The sequence below is a fragment of the Manis javanica genome, chromosome 6, assembly GCF_040802235.1.
Source record: "Manis javanica isolate MJ-LG chromosome 6, MJ_LKY, whole genome shotgun sequence".
In the NCBI taxonomy this organism is placed as follows: Eukaryota; Metazoa; Chordata; class Mammalia; order Pholidota; family Manidae; genus Manis; species Manis javanica.
Window position 1 is genome coordinate 139,979,995 of NC_133161.1, and position 22,381 is coordinate 140,002,375.

Genomic DNA, 22,381 nt, shown 5'->3' on the forward strand with positions numbered 1-22,381 from the left:
GGGTCGGGCCGGCCCCGCCCCGCGCAGGCCCCGCCCCGCGCAGGCCCCGCCCCCGCCTGGACTCCGCGTCCCGAGTCTCGCCCAGAGGCGACGGGTCTCCGCAGACATGGTGGGGTCGCGACTGGTGTCTGTATGGGTGTTGCCATTAATCCTGCGGGCCGGCGCAAGTGCAGGTGAGGCGGCCGGGCTCGGCTCGACCCCTGCCCGCCAGCCTGCCCCGGCTGCGAGGTCCTCGGTCGCCCACCCAGGCCTCCGTTGCAGGTGTCTGCTGGCCCGAGCCCCGGCCCCCCTCTTCCTCCACACTCCCTTCCGCCGTCCTGGTGATGCAGTGTGGTGGGCAGAGGAAGACGAATTGTCGGAATCGGGAGGCCCAACTGTATCCAACCGAAGCCCTCAGAGTCTTTGAATAACTGCAGGCGAACTCGAAGGGGAGGGGGCGAAGCTAGTTAGATAATATTTGGAAACAGGTGCCTGAGTCATCCAAACATTTCACTGCTGCCCCCTCAGTGGTACCCCTTGGGGAGGCTGGGTTCCTTGGGGGAATTAAATTTCACTAGCTTAAGTGGTGATTAGGGCTAAGAAATACAACCCCCTCACTAGCTCAGAATATTTAAGCCTCAGCTTTGATTCTCTACAGATGCTGCAGGTGGGATAATATGCGTGGCTCTGGGGAGGAGGGCGACTCACATTGACTCTTGTCCAGGCCAGAGCCTGTCGTTTGAATTCCCCAAACCGGACAGGGTCACACCCATGGAGGAGGCGAAAGGTGAAATCTGTCTGCTAATGTGAAGTAAGGTGAGAAGGCTGGACCTTTATTTTCCCTCCAAACTACTCATATCGTGGGCCGAAATATCCCTGTTAAGTAATGAAACTTGAGGTGGGAGAATGGACAGAGTGCAGAGACGTGACTGCTGCTCTACTGCTGAACCCGAAATGTACCCAGATTCAGACAAACTGTCACCCCGTAAGTGGATTTTCAGGACTTAACAAAAATGTAAACTAGCAGCACTTGGGTATCATTTCCTGACTCATCCTCACTCCATGACCTTTGACTCCAGCACACGATGTGGGGAGAAGGTAAAGAGAGTAGGGCCATTATTTGATTGGTTTTCCTGTTTCAGGCTCGCCTTTGGGTCATCTCATCACATCACTTTCATTAACAATGACTATATTTTTCATTCATTAATGCTTTAACCCCCCCCCACCTCTGATTTGGTTGCATATCTTGACCTCTTTTCTTCAGATCGTTCCCTCTCTGCCCATGTTTATCTTGTAATATTTGCAATGTATGGAAATACATGTAGTAGCAGTGAAACAGTAAGATGCACACCCATGGGCACTTCAGTTTAAGAACTAGGACATTGCCAGTTTTATTGGGGATCTTGGATGTTCCTCCATCCACCAGTTCCTCTCCAGAGGAACCACTGTGCTAATTCTGTCAGTCTACTTTTAATGACTACTTTTAACTTTCTCAGAACGATAATTCCTGTTTTTCTACTCCTAACACCCATATGAAGGAAAAATTGTGAAGACCTCAGACAGTAATTCAAATGCCTTGTGTTTGACAAAATCGCTTCCAGTGCCGCCTGATTTCTCGTTCCTGTTTTGTCCATTGCTTAATTCCTTGGTAATGTTCCACTGTCTACTCTTATCAGCTTGGAATGTGAGCTTTATAAGGTCAGGGAATGTGACTTTTCATTCATTTACCACCAGTATCTTACTGTACCAGAGTGGAAATTGCAGTAACTTTGGAATCGGGTGGCTTTGTTTCTAGTTCTGTCCCAAACTACATATGTGATTTGAGGCCAGTGATAAAAATTTAATGTCTGCAGCGTGTTGAGCGCTGAGCCTACCACAAGGAAACTCCCCAGTAGAATGCAAGCCCCCTACTGCTGGCAAGGATTTTTGTGTTTTCTTCTTCTCTTTTTCTTTCTTTCACTGTTACATCCTCAGTGCTTAAAATGGTGTCTGGCATGTAGTAGGTATCGATAAGTATTTGTTGAATTAATTAATATGCAAGTTATTTTTAAAAATTCCTTAATCTACTTGGATCTCAATCTGTTGATCAGTGAATAATATGATTTTTTTTTATATACCTGAGGTTGTGAAAGATCCTTTCCACTGCTAAAATTCTGGAACTCCTAATAGAGCCATGCACAAAGAGCTTCTGTAACTATGTGTTGGCAAAAACAGACTGACTGGACAGGTATTTTCCCCAGCCTAGAAGACGGGCTGCACATCTAGAGGCTTTCATTTGCACAGGTTCATAGGCAAGTCCAGGCAGTTTTCTTCACTGCACACCCCCCATCTCCACCCCCCCCTTCATCCCCCCACCCCCACCTCCCTGCTTAGCTCTTAGGCCTCTGGTTTTCAGTTTTTGTTCCAAATGAAGCACCTACCTAGGACTAGGCCCTCCCACCCACGTGCCTCTCTCCTCTTTGCATCAGCAGGCTGCCAACATCCTTATGCAATTCTGGGATGTCGGTCTTAGGGGATTGTGCTTGTCTTAGCTCTGTGTCTCCAACCCAGTGGACCTTCTGGATGAGCTTTATTGTCATGTAGGTTTTATGAAGAAACTAACTCATAAGAGACTGCTGAGGGTGTTTAGGGGCTGGGCTGTTATTCAGAGCGTGGGACAAACAGGTCACCAAGTCTGCGGAGGAGACTCAATTAGCAATGCTGCCCTGATAAGTAGAGCCTAAGGGGACATAATCATTTGCAGCTTCCAGGGAGGAAAATGTCAGTCTTGTTAGTTCTGATTCTCTTTCTTGTCTATTATTTTTGTTTAAAACCCTTTAAAAAGGTCATAATTTTGTTAATTATTTTCTATGGATTTTTATCTGTTTTCTTCAGACAAATTGGAATGCAACTTACTTTTTTTCCCTTGTTAAGTTTTGATGAGAACTCACTGAGGCAATTTGGGTAGATGCTTGTTATTAATAAAATGCTTCGATATAGGCTGGATGTTAAAAATAGGAATGATCTCGTTAAAGTGAGTTCTTATTCTGTCTTGTTAGTGACTCTAGAATAGAATCCACAGTTTCCTATGCTCTTCCTCTTGTTCTTTTTTGTATAAGTTAGCTTGTGAAATGGGTAAACCTGCGAAAAAAGACCTTCGTTCAGACATTTTGACCTTCTCTTACCCACCTTATTTTTTGTGTCTGTATCTGAATTTGCCCTAGAGGGAAGCAGACTTGTCGCAGATACTCATAAATGCTTACTTAGAATTATCAGTGGGTTGCCAAAAAAAAAACACAGTAAGGGGATTGTTTGGGGGATACTGACAGTGCAAGGATGGCAAGGGAAGTGAAGAGGGGGGGGAAGTTAGGGGAGGTGTGCTGGAGAGTTGCAGCCTTCTTCATAACCAGCCCAGAGGAGTGGGTGTGGTAATGGGCTAAGGGACAGGAAGTGGTTTGTTTTTCTCATAAATACCATCTGTGGGGTGCCCAGAAGGAGCATTTTAGTGATTTGGAGGGGGAAAGTCAAGCATCAGGGCAAAGCCTGAGAGCAAAGGACGGCCAGGGGTTCTAAAGGGAGGAGGCTGTGGCATGCTGATTGCCTAAGCTCTCTGAGCTTTCCTTATTGCTCTGTCTTTATGTGTCTCATATGATGCCCATTGTTGGAAACCGTTCTTGTTATGTTGCTCATCTAATTAGGAGGAATAAGACCTACTTGTAGGAGATTTAAAGGACTGCGTATGTTCAAATTCTCTTGTATAAAGACTGTATGTTCCTTGCTGTTAAACCAGATTCAGTCAGTGATGAATCTCCCCAATGATGCTCTTCTAAGCGTTTGCTAAATTTTTTAGATGTTGGTTTTCGCTTTGCTTCATACATGGATAATTACATGGTGCTGCAGAAGGAGCCTGCAGGAGCTGTGATCTGGGGCTATGGCATATCTGGAGCCACAGTGACAGTGACTCTGTGCCAAGATCAGGAAACCATCATGAAGAAAGTGACCAGTGTGAAAGGTAAGGCAGCCCAACCTCTGTTCAGCTTTTGTCTTCTTCTGCCACCTGCTGGAGTGTCTGAGAATGAATGCCAGTGCTCCCACTCAGGTCAGCCCCCCAGGGGCCAGCCAGCCAGCCATTAAAGGTATTTGAGTATTACCTTGGGCTAGGCCATGAGGATACAAAGAAAAATGAAACAAGTCAAAGACTGTCCTCAAGAAGCTCATGGAATAATGGGAATAGACACCAGGCCATACAGTACAGTGCAATCAATGCTGTGCTCTGAGGAAAGTATATATGGTATCATGGGTACAGAGGAAAAACCTCTCTTTTGTACCATGTAAGGGAAGGTGTCCATAGCAGGTGACATTTGAAGAGGCAGTATGGAGGGGTGGTTAGAACCCAGGCTCTGGAATTCACTGTCTGGGTGCAGATCCTCACTCTCACTTAATGGCTATATAACCTTGAATGTGTTATTTAACATCTTCGCATCACAATTTCTTTATTTGTAAGGGAGATAATATTTGGGATTATCTTGAGGATTAAATGAATTAACACATGTAAAGTATTTAGAACAGTGCCTGGCATACAATAAGTACTAAATAAGTGTTAGCTGCCATTATTATTATTATTTGTATTATATTTAGTCAGTCTCCTATATTTATCATGTGCCTACTATGTGCCAGATACTGTGCTAGGTACTGGTGATACAGTGTTGAACGAAATAGATGTGGTCTCTCCCCTCAGGAGGCTTATAGGTGTGGGGAGGAGACAGAAAGATAATAAGCAGCTACAGTTTAGGGTGATAAGTGCACAATGGGGAGGTACAGGGTGCTGTGAAAGTGCTTAGAGGGATAATTAACTTATCTGGAAAGGAGAGTAGGGCAAACCAGGTGGAGGGAATGGCGGGGCAAAGGCATGGAGGCGTGAGTGAGCCAGGGCCCTTGGAGAAACGGCAAGCAGCTTCTGGAACACTGGGGTACACGACTTGTGGTGGATGACAGGAGATCAGGTTGGGAATGTAGGGAGGAGGCTTGTTTGTCATTGCTGAGGAGCATATGCTCTATTTGGATCAATGGATTCTAAGCAGTAAAATAACACAGTCAGAATCGTATTTCAGAAAGATTACTCCGGCAGAACTGAGGAAGAAGGATTGGAAATCAAGAAGACTAGAGGTGGTGGGACCTGCTAGCAGGCTGCAATGATATTCAGGCAGTAGACCGTGGAGGCTGGACCTGAGAGAGTAGCTGTGAGGATGTTCAAGAAGATGGGAATTAGCAGCTTTCATGAACAGAGAGGTCCTACAAAGGAGTCTCTGCCTAGAAGAGATAAAGATGCATAAGTGTGTGTGGAAGAGCAAATATAGAAGTTACTAGATGCCAGAAGGCATGCTCAGGCTGGTCGAGAGGAGACGTCATTATATCTCAGTCACACGTAGCCACGTAGCTATGGAATGTTGAAACTGGAGTCAGACAAGTAAGGAGGCTACTCTGGGTGGGGGGGGCGTGTGGAGTTAATGTTGGAGTTGGTAGTTGGAGAAGTGACTTGAATATGTGTGTGACAGGGACGCTTGTAGAGATTTTTTTGGCCCCTGAAAACAAGGATTGCCTAATTAGTTTTGTCAGTATATAGCCCTGATATCCAATTCAGAGTGATCCACACCCTGGGGCAGGCTCTTCATAATTCATTTCCATTCAGCACGTATTTTATAATATGATGTACCAGGCATAGATGCAGGGTAAGTGCTTCAAGTTCATGGATTTTAAGACTTGTTAAGGTAAAAATGTTACTGGGTGAAACTAAGAGGCCTGAAAGGGGCTAAAGCTAAGAAGTTGTTCTCCATTAGGTTTAAGCACCATTGGTGACTTGGACGGTGCACTGGGAATGAAGAATTCCGGGGGCTGGCAGAACTTACTCTGCTTTCTGTCCATGCTGAAATGAGCAGCACAGAGTACGAACAGCGGTATTCTCAGTAAATGATGTTGATTTAGGAATCCAGAGAACCACTGTAGTTCAAAAAAGAGAAACAGGATTTCCTTGATGTTAATAGTTAACATTACTAATACATATTTAGGAGGCAGATGACACAGTACTGTAGATACAGATATAGAAAGGACAGAATATGTACATTTCAGCTGTTAAAAATGTTCTGATGTATTCTTTTTAGCTTTTTCCCCCTTCATGGCTGTTTCAGGCTGGACCAATATTTAGAGTGGCCAGAGATGAGGCGAGAGGATAGGTAATGATTAGAAGGTGAGCCACTTTTTTCCTTGACAGTGAAACTGAATGTGCTCACTTATCCTAAGTTCAATTCTACAAACATCAGTCGAGGGCTTATTATGTATGAAACACTGAGCTAGAAACCCTGGAAAATTCATGCAAGAACACAAATAGTGCCCCTTCTGTCATGCTGTCCTTCCACATTTAGTAGTTTAGGTTCAAGTAATGCTTCAGCTGCTTCACTGCAAAGTGATGTGTTATTTGGAGTCAAAATATTCAACGGCGACTTAAGGGAACCAAGTGATTGATGGACTATTGACGGTAATTTCACGGGAAAAGGGGTTGATGTTATTGGGGCGGGGGGTAGATCAATTTATTAGGCTCTCCGCATTTGCTTGGTAGAGAAGAAAGGTATTTGAGTTTATATAGATCCACAAACCTACTTCAGTGAGCATCTTGCTCTGTCTTGCCCACAAAACAAAATGGATACAGTGTTATTTGGAGTAAAGGGTGTAAGCCTGGAAGAAATTTCATACAGCAAAAAGATAAGCTTTCTCAAAGGAGACATTACAGGGTACACTGAAGGGTTGACTTCTATTTACATTTTGATGAGGACTCTGGGATTTTCAGCCAGACTACTTCAATTTGCCATTCTATCTCATTTAATATTAACATTATTTATAATCCCCTAGGTGCCTACAACGACTGGAATATGGAATATAACAACATAAAGGTTCTGTCCAGCAGACTTACTCTTTAAGCACTGGGAACATTAAAACCTGAGGGATGATTGGGAGTATGGTCAGGTACTGGGCCTCCTCAAAACATGGTATCAAATGCTGCATGACGATTTTTTCAGACACAGGGAATAAACTGGAGGAGAATAGGGTATATCCTCTCACTTTGACACACATGGAGGGTGCATATGTAGATGATAAAATGCGGTGTGTCTGCCTGAATTTGTCATGATGATTTTGAAGTAAATATTTATTTTATAAATAAAGATATATTTTCTCTAACTTAGAAAAATACAAAAAAACTAAACCCCTTAAAGAAAAAGAGAAAGAAAAAGAAAAATATCCTGGTTGTAGTGCCAGCATGCATACTAGTTTTCTGGGCTGCCTAATAAACTATCACAAACTGAGGTACTTAAAACTACACGCTTTTATACTAGATCTGAAGCCGGGCCGTAGTGTAGCTGGGTTCTCTGCTCAGGGTCTCACAGGCTGGAATCAAGGTGTTGGCAGGGCTTTGTTCCCTTCCTGAGGCCCCACCAGCGAACGATCTGCTTCTGGGCTCCCTTAGGGTGCTGGCTGACTTATTTCCTTGTCTCTGTAGAATTCATGGCAGCATTTCTGCTGCTTCTCACCTCTGACCTCTAGACCTTCTTTTAAAGGGCTTGGTTTATTAGGTCAGACCCATTTAGGATGATCTCCCTTTGTATTCAGACTTAAAGTCAGTTGATTAGGGACTTAAATTACATCTGCAAAACCCCTTTATCTTTTCCATAAAACATAACCTGATCATAAGAATGACATCTCACCCCCTCTACCATTTTCTGTTAGTTGGAGGCAAATCACAGATTCTGCCTGCACTTGAGGGGGGTGAATTGTGCAAAGGTGTGGCTTACTGGCAGTCACCTTAGGGTGTGTCTGCTGTGGACACATACCATGCTATGGTTTAAGTACCTTGCATGAACAGTTTTGAGAGAAGAATGTTTAAGCTTTATTTTTTGACATTCATTCTTGGTGGTGCTGGAGATGAACTTTATGCAGAAAAATGCAGGCCAGGAAGGGACAATTTAGGCAGCAAGGCCTTCTTTACCTTCAAGTCACTTGCACAAATCATTGAACCGGTTTGCAACTGGTAAAGTGCCAAGAAGTGACGTGGGCTGCTGCCTCCAGCTCTAGCTTTTTCCTCTTGGGAAGCGAAAGGCATGGGTAAGGCTCCTTTTTCTCTTCTTGGCATCTGAGATTTGGCACAATAACCTGAAAAATAATTAACATCTGATGTGAATAGCAAAAAAGAAAGAAGCATGAAAGCACTTTATGACTAATCATGTCTCCAGGCAAATTATCTCAGTTTTTTCCCTTTGTTTTTTCTTTCCATTTTGAGGTGGGGTTGGTTGGGGAGATGGAGAGAAAATGGAGAATTCTTGACCTAGGCCGTTGGCTGGAGTATGAAGAGAAGAGGGACAGTAAGGAGTAGGCCACCAGATACACTAACCATCAGGCACAAAAACACGAGGGCCTAATCGGTTTGCACGGCTTTCTTGTCAGTGTAATTCCGGGCTGGGGTTTACTTCCTCCCATTAACTGGGAAGCCCTCCCTAAGCAGCTGTTAAGGAAGGAAGGAAATGAATTTTCCTAAATGGGAGAAGAAGGAATGGGAGGAAGCAGAGATTTGAAGAAACAAAAAAGGATAAGTTAAAGAAACCTGGGCCCGGGCTGGAAAGAGAGGTTACAAGATGGTGATTAGAGGCCAGAAGAAGGAACCGCAGCAGCTGTTGCTCGGAAAGCCAGCTGGATGGGGAGCTTCAACCCTAAAGGATCGGTGACTCAGTTTTATTACTCGGACTCCTTGGTGGGTCCACACAGTTTCTAAAAGCTGTAACTGACTTCACCAGCCTGTGGCGAGCTCCACTTTAGCCTGCCTGTCCTGCACCGAGCAGCCACGGACTAATCCCACCGCTTTACCTCTGTCTGCCTTTAGTCTCAGATTAATTAAGGCTGTCTAAGCAACAGTCTTCCCAGGGGCCTCTCTCCTTTGTAAGTACTTGCAGGAGAGCAGTTCTTGGGAATAAGGCTCAGGGCGTGAGGTCTAGTTCTCTTCCGACTCTGTGGGTCCCAGTGGGGGCCCATCCTCTGGCTATAGTAGGATACCATTGCCATGTTTGCCCAAATGTCCCCCCATTCCCCTTATTTGTCTGTATTGCTCAGCAGCACAACTTCTCCAAAGCTCTGGTGAAGGTTGTTTTCCTCACCAGCCATAGTGCCTGGAGTGAGGCTTAAGTGTAAATACCTGATGAACAGCAGGGACTAGGAATAGGTTGCACAGTAGTAGAAGCTGAAAGATAGTTCTGCCCTCGGTTTTCTGGGGCTTGACCTCATCATCATAAATAAGTAAAGTTGATGGCAGAAGGACAGAGCTCCATTAAGATATGTTGAGTGCAAGAAGCCTGGAAAGACCTTGGCAAGACTGTAGTTGGGACAGATTGGAGCGTCTGCCTGCTCAGAAGTGTGAGCCATATGGAGCACATCACACCTGTGCCACACAATCTGTACTAGCTGCCCACTGTTTCCAAAACACTGATTTTTTTTTGCTTTAGGTGAATTCTACATTTAATATGTTGATGTCTGGCTATTGGTGGTATAAAAACAATAGTGAACGTTTGGTTCTGGGCATAACTGACCTCTTAGGGATGGGAGTATCAAGCTCAGTCGGCTTTGCTTTTGAGAGGAGCCAGCATGTGTTCTTTGGCTGATGCCTTGAAGATTTTGGACATTTCTCCCAAGACTGAGCAATCCTTTGTGGTTTGAGCTGGCGCTGGTCTCCTCTCATGCATCTGGACTTTTCATGCTTCTGCTTAGCTCTTGCTGGTTAGAATTTAGCACAGTGTCTAGCACATAGTAGGCACTTGGTCAGTAGTTTATGTTAGGCTGGAGAAAGGAAAAACAAGGACATGCAAACAGAACAGAGAGATGCCATAGGGGGAGAACAGACCCCAAAGTCCGTGCCGTATATGGAAAGGGGACAGCTCTCCCTGAATTCCATCCTGATGTGCCAACTAAGACCCGGATGTCAGCCTCCTCCCTCTTGGAAGGAAAAAAGTTTCTAGTTGTCTATTATGTCACCTTTAGCCAATCATACCTCTCCACGCCCCCTAGGATAGCTTGCCCCCTCCTCCCCCTCCTAATCCCTTATAAGCCCCCACCTCCCTAACAGGGCATGACTTCTCCAGTTTGTAGTACCCAGGCCTCGAGAACATCACCCGGGGATATTTAAATAAATTACCTGACCCTTTGTTGCCTCTCTTTGCCTGCTTATTCCGGCTAGAATTTATCTTACAGTTTATAATTATTATTTTTGGCAAGTGGGCATAATAAATTTCAGGATGCTCCATTTCCAGCTCTTACTATTCTTTCCTTTTGAATCTACATTGATTTGATGGGCACACATTATAAATCAGTTTGTATCCTTTGGCATTACACCAAGAATATTTATCTATTTCATGTATTTCCTCACTTTCATTCCTTCAACTTTGTTCATGTTGCTTGGTTCTCCTAGGCATCGTTGGTCATTTTGAAGAGATTTTCCTTAAATTTCCGAGTATGATGTTTGCAGTGGTGGTGGTGTAAGTGGGTGAGAGGTAGGAAGGGCGTGGTTCCTAAGAATATGTTACGAATTTCTGAAATAGGGTCTTGGGTAGCTTTTCATCTCCCCAATTAAGTCCAGAAACCTTAGATCTTGTAAATAAATGTGAAAATAATTAATTGGGCAATTTTAAATATCTTCTTCACCAACATATTAATCTACGTGCCTCCTATTACTTCTTTGTGTCAGTTTCTCTACTCATCCATTAATCTGTTGCTTGGAGAACCCAGAACCACTGGTAGCACTAATCCTTGGGAGCAACATGGGGAGTAGGTGGGGAAATTAGTAACAAGGATGATACCATCAAATAAGAGGAAGTTCCAGATTATAAATGATTTTCTTTAACTTGCTCTGAGTGGGTGATTCCATGTTGCAGTGCTGTGTATATATTAGATTATGATTATGTTAATATTGATAGTTGGATAGTACAATAAGAATTTCCATTTTATGTGTTTTTATTAAATACCTTGAATTTTAATCTCTGTGTATTTTCGTCTGTCCTCATTTAGGATTATAACTGGGTAATTTATTTTTCTCATTTAGGATTATAACTGGGTAATTTATTTTTCTTATAAATGCTTCAGTTACAAGTAAGGAGGGAATGGTACAGAGTAAGGTTGAAAATGCTGCTGCTTTTGTTATTTCTATCCATTTGTCTGAAGTTTGGCCAACCTTCATAGCTTTGAATTCAGTTCATCCCAGTGGCTGGGAACAGCCACAGATGAGTATGATGCATGACAGGATTGGGTTTTAATTTCATTTTAATTGATCAGTTAATTCCTCGGAGCCTTGTTATTATTTCAGCACACTCTAATAGCTGGATGGTGGTACTGAATCCCATGAAGCCTGGTGGGCCTTATGAAGTGATGGCACAGCAGACTTTGGGGAGAACAAACATCACCCTGAGAGTTCACGATGTCCTGTTTGGAGACGTCTGGCTTTGCAGTGGGCAAAGTAACATGCAGATGACAGTTTTACAGGTAATTTGCAGTCTCAGGGATAATAAATATGTTGATGATGAAGAAGAAAAAGGAGGAGGAGGGAGGAAAAGAGGAGGTAGAAGCCTTCTTTTCCACCATGTGCCAGGTTCTGTTCTAAGTATTAATTAGCAAATCAATGGAATTTTGCATTATTATAGAAAGTTCATTTAACAAGTTTATGAGGTAAGTACTATCATTCACATCTCGTGGATAAGGAAACTGGCCCACTGAGGTTAAATACCTGCCCAGGGTCACAGTTAATAGTGGAGCCAGGATATGAGGGAAATTGACGCCAGACCCTGCTTTCTTAATGATGGGGGGTGTACTGTGCCTGTGCCGGGCACTGTTCCCTCACCTTCCTGGGCTAAGGGCAGAAGCTGATGGTAATGGACATTTCATGTCAAATTGAAGATGAAGTAGATGACTCTTCTCTTTTGACTGGTTTTAGAAGATGAGCTTCTGGAGAGAGAGCCTAGGAGATAAAAGCAATTAGATTTTGTTTTAATGTTGAGCAGCTCACATCCTATGTGTCTTTTGTTGTCATGGAGGCTAAAAAGTTAAGACTGATTGTTGGCGTTGCCTTTTACTAGTTGTATGACTTGGAGCACATCAATCGGTGTTTCTGAGACTTTGCTTTTAAATCATGCTTTATAAAGTGGTGGTTAAAATGAATATAGCATTATCTTTACCATTTTAACCACTGGTAAGTGTACATTTCAGGGACATTAAATATATTCACAATGCTGAGTGTACCTATGACCACTATCTATGCTCAAAACTTTTTCATCGCCCCTGATATACACTCTGTACTCATTAAGCGGTAGCTCTCTCTTTCCCCTCTTCGTCCAGCTCCTGTAACCCCTATACTGCTTTCTGTCTATGAAATTGCCTATCTAGGTACTTCATGTAAGTGGAATCATAAAGTAATCTTTCTCTGACATTTTATGAAGCATAATGTTTCCACGGTCCACCCATGATGTAGCATATCAACACTGTATCCCTTTTTATGGCTGAAATTGTACTTCAGTGTGTATGCCACATTTTGTTTATCCATTCATCTGATGGTGGACACCTGGGCTATTTCCACCTTTTGGGGATTGTGAATGATGCTGCTCTGAATATTGGTGTGCAGATATCTGTCGCAATCCCTGCTTTCAGTTCTTTTGGGTATATACCTGTGAGTGGCGTTGCTGAGTGAAAACAGACATCCTCGTCTTGGTCCTCGTCTTAGGCAAAAATCTTTCAGTCTTTCATCATGAAGTATGATGTTATCTGTAGGTTTTTTATAAATCCCCTTTATCATGTTGAGGAATTTTCCCTCTATTTCTTGTTGTCTGAGAGTTTTTATCATGAAAGTATACTGAATTTTGTTAAATGTCTTAAGTTTAGTTGTCATAACTATAGTACAACAATGATTCTATCTGACCTCATTAATTTATAGGGCCATTATGAAGATTAAATTATTTTGCCTGCTTCTAAAAGGCTCTTATAAAGAGAAAACTGCTGTTTAAATATAAGACGTCACTATTTTTCAACTTTTATTATAAAAAACTTCAAGCACACACAAAAGTTAAGAGACTTATAAACACCTATATACCCATCACCTAGACTAATAGTTGTTAATATTTTGTCATATTTGGTTGACCTTTTTTTTTTGGTGGACTATCTCAAGGTAGGCAGCAGATATCTTGATACTTTAATTAGGTATCATACAGAAAATTGATATGTATGTTCATATTAACATTTCTTTATATGTTTTCCTTTACAGAAAGAAGAAATAGTAGGCTAGTGATGACTTTTTATGCTTTTCTTAGCCTAGGATTTCTTTTGTTAGAAATTTTTTTCCGTCTGTTTCAGTCATGGCCTTTGAAGATGAACTATTCTTAAATTTTGAGACCTAGCATTTTTTTTCTTTATTATAACTACATAAAGGTCTCACTGGCTCTGTTTGCCCTGCTGCAGTGTCGTGGGGGAGAGCACTATGTAGGCTCCCAAGGAGGTACACAGGACGTGAGGAATCAGATGGGACCGTACGAGGGCACGCTGACTTACCGATGTGGTGGTCAGTGATGAAACTGCCCTTGAAGTGTTCCTGTCTCCACTGCTAACTAGAGAAGGGCCATGATGAACTATGAGCGAGGTCTCGTAAGTAAAGCTGGGTAAAAAGGACATTGAAAATGTTACCGAAGAAAGCAAACCCTAATACATCATTTGACTGGTGCCCCAGTGAGGCACCTGCGGTAGGACTCAAGTCCTGATGCTACATGTCTTTAGCCCCCAGATTTCTTTTTGGGGTCAACTCTGCTTTCTGAATAAACACAAAAACCATCTAGAATGTAGTGGATTTCTGGATGAGGTGTGATGGGGTTAGTGTTTTGGGCCTCACAGTTGTCATCGCCTCCGTGTCTAATGGAAGCTATCTGATTTAAAATTAAAACTAAGGGAGACCATTGTTTCATTTAAATTAAGATCAGGGCTGGACTGTGTAATAGCAAATTCATAGACATATTTAAGCCATATCGGCTTAAAATATTGCTAAAAAGCTAGTTAAAATATTTTACTCAGTTTCAGAGCTCCAGAGAAATTTGAAATTCAGAGTGATTTTCTTGCTTATCTGTATTTTCTGATTTTTCTATAATGAGCATGAAATAACTATACTTTTTAAAAGGTTATAAAATTGATATTGACTTAACTAATCTCTTAAATATCTATCAAAGGTTCAGTTTACAAAATGATGGTACATTCATATAAATAATCTTATAAATTCTTAATTATTGTTTGGCACTAATATGTTCTGTATACTCTAATTTTCTTTAATAGGTTGAGAACTTGGAAAGATTATTGTCTTCACTAGCTCTTCTTCTAAAACTCAGTTTCTTCTCCAAGTTGATTTTTATTTTCCTGCTTTTCTTTCATTATCCTCTTTACGTCTTTGAGAAATATTTAGAGATTCAAAAATCACTATAACAGGACAATGATCTTAATTCGTTTCTTTTAAAAAATATATAAAATTGAGTCCTTTCACATAGCTTATAATTTCTTGTGTCGCTTCTATAGTTTCTACCCTGTATAGTTACTTCTTCTTTTATGGGGTGAATGTATTACTAGATGATGCTACTAAAAAGATCCTGCTCTGGACATAGCTACTTCATTTTATTATTAGTTTTCTAAATCAAAATCTAAATTCTTGGATTTATGTCTTCCTAGTCAATATTTTATTTACTCTTGCTTTCTGTCCTCCTTAAATATAAGAAAACCTTTTGAATTTAAATGTTTATTAAATTGAACTGTAACTCTGGGCTCCCTTTTAGCATAAGGGAATGAAGGCAAAATTGAAGTTCAATCTCTTGATAGACAGCATGGTTTATATAGAATTGGGAATGCTGTTAACTCATTAAGGAAAACAGAACTTTCCTTAATGCTTTAATTGCAGTTCCCTGTTTACACAGAAAGGCATGGAGTGGGTCTGTTTGTATCTGTACAGTAAGGTTCTCAACAGCAGGCTATGCCAGGGGATCTCATCCCATTTTCTGTCAAGCTAACTCAGATTTTGATTGTTAAGGGTGAACATATTCTTTCTGCCTAGAATTTATTCTTAAGCACCTTCTCTACTGAACTAAGGCTATAAGCTCTGAGGTACAGAGACACAGAAAAACGTTCCATCGGAAGCAACCAATTGTTAATTTTTTATTCTTTTGTTTTAAATCATGCACTGTTTGCAAGACAGCATTTTATGTACTGACACTACCAAGAGCTGTTTACGAGTCTCTTAACTAACACACTGTAGAACTTTACTATTTGATCAAAAGGATGCTCAATGTGACTCCTTTATTCCCTTTGCTCCTTTTCTCCTAAAGACTCAGAACACACACACACCCCACATAGTGTCTGTCTATCTCCTTCCTTGTGTCTATGTGACTTTGCTAAGGAGGTAAGATTTCCACCGTAACCTACCACTCTTCACATTTAAATGCAGGAAATGGCAGATTGTATGCCCATCTTGTTAGGGTAAAGTGGAATTTTAAAATTGAATGTTATTTATAACAGTGAGTGAGATGTTTATAAATGGAGAAAAGTCTAAATGTTCATCTGTTGCCTCTGAAGTCAGGGTAGGGCTTCAGCCTTGGGTATTTCTAGTTAGGCCCAGAAGAAGATGGCCAATCTTCTTAGGCAGGACACTCATTTTTCAATATCTCTGCAATCCCCACATTCCTACTTTACAAGAAGAGAAATTAAAATCCGGAAGAGAAAGGCTGGTAACCTACAAGAAAAAATTCACAGGAGTTATGATGGCTGGCTTATTTATAGGGATTCCCTCAACTTTAAAACTGCTATATTGTACTATAAAATAATTCACAGAACTCCAATTCTTTTAACTTTTCCTGTGTCCTTTAGTGTGCACATGTGCGCGCACACACACACACACACACACACTCACGCACTTGTCTTGCTCCCCTGTGCAGACCCCACGCCAAGATTCTCTGAGGAAATAGATTCTTGCCGTTTCCTCATTAATTCAAGAATGTGGCATAAAGGTTACAAAATGAACACCAGTGAGCAGCTGCTTTGATGGTGAACTGCCAGTCCCTAGAGAGGCACTGGGTCTCTCTCTCAACCGCAGCAGCCTTAATGACTTCAAATACCTTGGTATTCATTTACATCCTCATTTAAATACTTGGTAGAAAAATAATTACACTGAGGTGTTTGATGAGATGAAATGTGATCTCAGCAGATGGAGTAAGGCTTCCCCTTTCATCAGCAGGGAAACCGAGTGTCATTTAAATGAAAATCTTCCTGAAATCTCTTTATTCCTAAATTTACTGCCAATATCCCTGAGGAAAATGCTCCCATCAAAAAGGCTGGGTGATATTGGGAAAGGATACCAATTTCAAAAGTCACTGTCATCAGGTACCACAAGAATTTCTCCCCACCCCCATTTTCAACAGTTTCTGTGACTTTCAAGCGTTGGCTTGATATAATTGCTATAATACACAAATGGGAGTTTGCAAAAGGCAATTTTTTTCTAGCCAGTGTTTTGGATCCAGTTCTGTGTGCTGGTAACAATCTGGGAGAACGTGAATCTGTTGGCCTTCCAGTAGTACTCCGCAGCGTTAGCAACGGGCCTCAAAGACAGGGAGCATGTTCACGCACACTGGCTCCCCGAGCTGGCATCTCTCTGTGCTGAGGCACTTGAGTTCCCAGCCTGTGCGGAAGCTAGTGTGGGTGGAGAGAGTGAGAGCGGTTTCATCCACTGTTTCCATGGAAGCAACATACGTTCCTCAGCGTCTAGGGCAGAACTGAGTTTCAGCGGAGGAGACTTTTTCTCAGGTACTTGCTACTGAAAAATGATTTCCCTGCCAGAATCTACTGTGAGTGCGTCAGCCTGTTCTTACTATTTAATGTTTACTTTACACCAAAATTGCCAGGCAAGATCCTGAACAAACAGGTTGGGATTGCCTATGGAATTTTCCCGAGACCATATGCAGTCTCAGTTCTGATAGCGGGAAGACCAGTAACGCTGACGGCTAGAGGTGCTGTTACCAGGAGCATTTTAGGCTGTGACTCCCATTGTGACCTACAGAGCCATTTTATTTACATCAGGCCATCTTATGGGCCGCAGCAGGCTCAGCGGCAAGTCAAAAGGCGATTCAAGGGGCAGCTTATTTCAATGAAATGCTCTGTGGGGGCCCTCCGGCTGCTCCATCATTTCTCTTGCACTGTGGGCTGGAGGGCCAGCTGTATTCTCTGCGGCGGGTGGGAGGGAAAGCGAACCAGCTGCACACCCTGTGGCCAGCGGCCAATGGAAAGTGTCCCAGCCTCCTGTGCATCTCGCAGGGGCAGTCCTGCCTCAGCTGGAGCTCTTGCTCGCTGAGGCCAGTGATAAGGCTTCCTGATGCCCCTGTTAGCCCTTTGTTTTGGGAAAACCTGACTAGTCCAGGAGGATAGAGAGAAGACAAGAAAAGACAAACACATAAATGAAAAAGCAAAACAATATATTTATGATACATTCTTCTTAAAAGAAAAAATAACTAAAAAAATCAGGGTTAAAGGAAGTGGGACTTAATGGGTTAGCTTGCAGAGGAATGATGCTTCATAGGACTACCAAAGCAACTACCCGCTATACCACACACATTCTTGTCCAGAAAGAAACCGAAGCCGTCCCTGCCATCCCTTGGCAACTGATGAGGTTTCGCAAAGTGATTTGGGAAAATGCGATGGGTCTTTGGAGGGATGCTTTTCTTTCTTTGTCTGCTTTCTTGGGACTGTTCTCTGCAGTCAACCTGAACACCACTTTGCAAACTGTCTCCTATGACCAAGATGAGAATGTGAGCATTTTGAGACTGATTTCAGAATGTTTCAGTAGCTCAAAAATCATTTCTTAGGTGTGTTTCTTTTAAATACACTTCTCATATGGGTGTGGATTATACAAATTTATGTCCCCATGGCCTTTTGGGCTGCATTTTAAAAAGAAGTTATTGTTATGGCTTTATGTTATCAGATACTTTGTCTGAATAGAAGTATTTTAGTTTCAAGTGGTCTAATCAGTAGTTGGTCTTTAGCCTAAACCACTCCGGAGCTCCTGCCTTCTAAATCAGACTTGCTCCTTAAGATCTCAGATTTCATTGTATTCCTACCTGTCTAGGGGCATAATTCTTCATGGTGTCTGTGGTCAAGGTGGGTGAGGGTGACTCAGACCAGCCCGTCATTGGTTTTGGTCATTCCTTTGACCTTGGTATATTGAAAGCTCAGGAGCTCAGAGGGTTTGTAGTGTTTACTAGGGGGCACTAGGATAGTTGACCACCCACTTGGTTGGTATAATATGTGACATTCGTATTTCTTTTCTAGATATTCAATGCTACAAGGGAGCTGGCCAACACTGCTGCCTATCAGTCTGTCCGCATTCTCTCCGTGTCCCTCGTCCAGGCAGAGCAGGAGCTGGAGGACCTCGGTGGTGTCGACTTGCCGTGGTCTAAGCCCACCTCCGGTGAGTGACCCCTGGAGCACACGCCATCTCCTACAGGGTGGGTCAGTGCCCTGGAGGGAATCTGCACACCTGTGTTTGCCTCTGATCTATGGATTATGACTGCTCTTAGTCATTTCTTACTGACCCTCCACCCCATTCCTGATTTTAGCTATTTCATACGTTTCTTCCAAAGACTCCACCAGAGAATCGCCCCCTTGCTATGAGCAGATGACCCTTCTTTCAGCTTCACTGAACGCAGCGAGGCCATTCAGCACGAGTTCTGCCAGGGTCTCTCTCCAACACCTCAGCGCTTCATTTTCCTCTTCTCTTTCTTTGTTATGGTGTCTGAACACAGCTGACTGATCGCTGTCCTTCCAGAGCTCTCTCTGATGTGGGCTCTTACCTCCTCCAGGCCCTTCTTTTATTCCGCAGGCCCTGCTCTTCCTCTCCATTGTCCATTCGGCAGGGAACCTTTATTTCATGGCTGCTGTGAGCCAGGCTCTGTGCTGGGCCCCAAGGAACCAGCATTGAGCGAGACTGACCCAGTTCCTTTCCTTCTAATTCTAACAGAATAAAGCAAATCCCAACATCACAAACACCCTTCCTGTGACGCCTCACCTCTCTCCCTTGCTTTGTTAGACTTCCTAGCATGCCCTTTGTTTTTGTTCTTGACCCTGCCTTTCTGTGATGGCTCCTGCTCTTCTAGTGGTGCGCCCTGGGCTCTCTGGAGCATTCGACTGCTGCTTTAGGAGCTGTGCGTCCCCGGAGCCGGCACAGTGCTGCCTCCCGCCGGCCCTCGGTGCTCGCCCTCCCCGCTGCTTTGCCTTCTTCAGTCCCTTCCTCCAGATGTGGTGCCTGCTGCTCCTTGCGGCCCCTTTTCTTTTTGTCTGTGTGCTTTACCTTGGTGACCTCACTTGCTCCTGCATTTTCACTGTCAGTTCATTCAGGGAATACTTGAGTGCCTACTGTGCACTTGGCACTGTCGTATGTGCTGGGGGGATTGCGGGAATACAGCGGGCCGGAACCCTTGAGCTCATGGAGCTTGCATTCCGGTGCACTGGATACAGAAAGTGAGTAATAAAATTGGTACATTTCGTACAGAGTATCTGATACCATTCAGTATCAGTATCTGAACTCTCCCTGGAAGAACTCAAATTTTTGGATGCATCTTGGCCTATGAACGCTCACGACATGTTCTCTCAAACTCAGGAATCAATTACATTTGGATAATGTACATGCCTTGCTATCAGCTCCTTTTCACTCTCTGAACGCAGACTGAATACGTTTTTGGGTCTTACAGGATCCATTCTAATGAGACAAAAACAAATGATACAGCACGGAAGGAAGTGCAGTGGCCTGTTGGGCTGGGCTGGGGTTGTGGTGTCCAAGCTGGGGTGGCCACGGGAGTCCCAGCTGAGAAAGGCAATGTTTCAGGGAAAGCCTGAAGGAGGCGGGGCCACGCAGGCATGTGCAGGAGCACAGAGTAGGCCCAGTCCCTCTCACATTTGCAAGTCTCTCCTGCCTCTTCTGCTGTTGTCACATCTCTGACTGCAGCAGGGAAGGCTCTTGATTTTAAGGACACCTGTAATTAGATGGGCCCCACCTGGGTCATTCAGCAGTCTCCCCGTCTGGGCATTCGGGTGGACATCTTTGGGGGCTGTTCTGCCCACTCCACGTTCTCACTCTCAACTCTTTTCCAGTGGCTTTCCATCTTCTTTATGCCAAGATGGGGCTCCTGCCTCCTCTCCAGTTGTGTCTTGCACTGTGCTCCTTGCCAGTCAAATACTTGCAAAATTTTCCCTCTTCTGTGTGCCTTTGGATGTGTTGTTTCTTCTGCCTGGAATGGCAGATCTGATTACTATCTCCTGTGTATCCTTCAGGGCTTCCCACCTCTCTTCCCTTCCCTCTTATTTACCTTTTCCCTCTACCAACCTATCAATAAATTCACCTTCGTACCAGCTGCCCACAGCCACCTGATGCCAGCCAATGAACATTTACTGACTCTTTATTAGATACTAGACATTGAGGACAGAGAGGTGAGTAAGATGAGGCCCCTGCCTTCAAGTAGCTGGTGGTTCAGTGGGGTGGGGGAGACACTGTGCGTAGAGTATTATGAAGCCTGGGGAGGGGTCAGTTTTTATTAGGCTTTTCATGATCTGCCTTTCATTTGCAGGTCTTTCTCTTGCTGGTGAAACCCCTTAATACTCGTTTGTACCACTTAACCATATTTTGCCATATATTTCATTCGGCTGAATATTTGTCTGAGCCTGTAGAATATAAGACCTATGAGGAGAGGTTCCATGTCTTTCCGTATCTCTTTATTGACTGTATCCTAGCCCTCTAGAAGTGCCTGGCACCTGGTAGTAACTCGGTTTTAATTGATTCGAGCTTGATTGGATTCCCACTGTCACACCATCAGGTCTTTGAGTGCCAGCGCTGTGTGGGTTTGGTTTTCCCACAGTGCCAAGCCAGTGGCTTATACATCACAGTCTTTACTGAATGTTAGGCTGAGCTGACCCATCAGTTGGGTATGGTCACGTGTTCATCAGCTTTCCTTTGACGTGGAAATCACCCTAGTTTTGTCTGTGTTGAGTACTGGGCTCTATGAACAAATGAGCTAGACTGTGCTGTAAATTTAAACACTGGTCTGGTTTCTGTCGCTCCCCCTTTTGGCCCAGCTTCCCATCGCCTGCTTGTCCATGTTTTTATTACCATAGCTATAAAATTGGGTATAAATCCATTTCCAGCGGGGGAGCCTACCTGCCTGGCTGGAGAGCTTTGGCCCTCTCCTGTTGAGACAGCTGCCTCTCCGTCTCTCTACCTTTAGAAAGTCTTAGAAGGAACGAAATGATGGCCCATAATCATTCTTCTCACCTTGACCCATCTAGAAGCTACAGTTTCAGTTTGTATCCATCTACTTTTTTCCCTGACTCTTTCTCTTTAACTCTTTTTCTGAACAGAAAATTTAGGCCATGGAAGTTTCACCTACATGTCAGCGGTGTGTTGGCTTTTTGGGCGCTACCTGTATGACACCGTGCGGTACCCCATTGGGCTGATCTCCTCCTCGTGGGGTGGGACACCCATTGAAGCCTGGTCCTCTGGAAGGTCTCTGAAAGCCTGTGGGGTGCCTAGGCATGGGTAAGGCAGCATCTTGTGGTCTGGGGAGAGCCTTCCAGGGAACTCTCAGAGAGGAAGGTCATGGGGCCTTGGAGAGTCAAGTATGTGTTACTGTCCAAGGGGTGATATGTATCGAATGTATGGAACCTATTCCATGAACAGGTAAGGTGCTATTCTCACTGCCATCACCACTGCCATCATCTGGGCATACGTCAAGAAGCAATTATGATCCTTTTCTTTAAGAATAGTAATAGCTAATGCTCACTGACAGCTTCCTATATGCCAGATACTGTTGTAAGCACTTTATATCTATTAATTCACTTAATACTCATACCGACCTCTTGAAGTACAGTACTGTTAACATACTGTGGATAAAGCCACCAAGTCTGAGAGGGGTTAGGTAACTTGCTCATGGATACAGCTAGTAAGTGACAGAGTCTGGCTTCAGTGCCTACACTCTGAACCCCTGTGCTATACTGCCTGTAAGAATAAACAGCTAGCAGGAAGGGCAAATATACACACAATCAAAGAAATATTTAGTATACTGGATATGAAAGCACACTCAGGAAAAGCTGGATTGGGAAGAATATTTGGGGTTCAGGGGAAAAGGTCCAGTGTACAAAATCCTGATACTAATATTAACAGAGATTAACAATAGGTGAACCACATTCAGACATTGTTTCATTAATTCTGGGAGGGCGTCTGGGAGGGGAGGGGCTTGGTATCACTTGGGTAAAGGCATGCCTGTGGGGGAGGGAAGACATTCAACTTTGGAAC

General features: G+C 43.5%; 1 protein-coding gene across 3 annotated transcripts in view; it reads left to right on the forward strand.

Annotated features, from left to right (window-relative positions):
• The first annotated feature begins 23 nt into the window (after nucleotides 1–23).
• Nucleotides 24–22,381, forward strand: part of SIAE (sialic acid acetylesterase) — a 33,515-nt gene continuing 11,157 nt past the window's right edge. The window contains exons 1-6 of one of the 3 annotated variants that reach the window (XM_017679487.3): nucleotides 79–173; nucleotides 638–795; nucleotides 3,809–3,970; nucleotides 11,348–11,523; nucleotides 18,370–18,508; nucleotides 21,448–21,625. In XM_017679487.3, coding sequence (XP_017534976.3) covers nucleotides 3,835–3,970; nucleotides 11,348–11,523; nucleotides 18,370–18,508; nucleotides 21,448–21,625 — 629 coding nt within the window. In that variant the 5' untranslated portion in view covers nucleotides 79–173; nucleotides 638–795; nucleotides 3,809–3,834. Of the gene's footprint in view, nucleotides 174–637; nucleotides 796–3,808; nucleotides 3,971–11,347; nucleotides 11,524–18,369; nucleotides 18,509–21,447; nucleotides 21,626–22,381 lie in introns of all 3 variants that reach the window. The other 2 variants (XM_073239561.1, XM_017679486.3) reach the window with 2 other exon arrangements.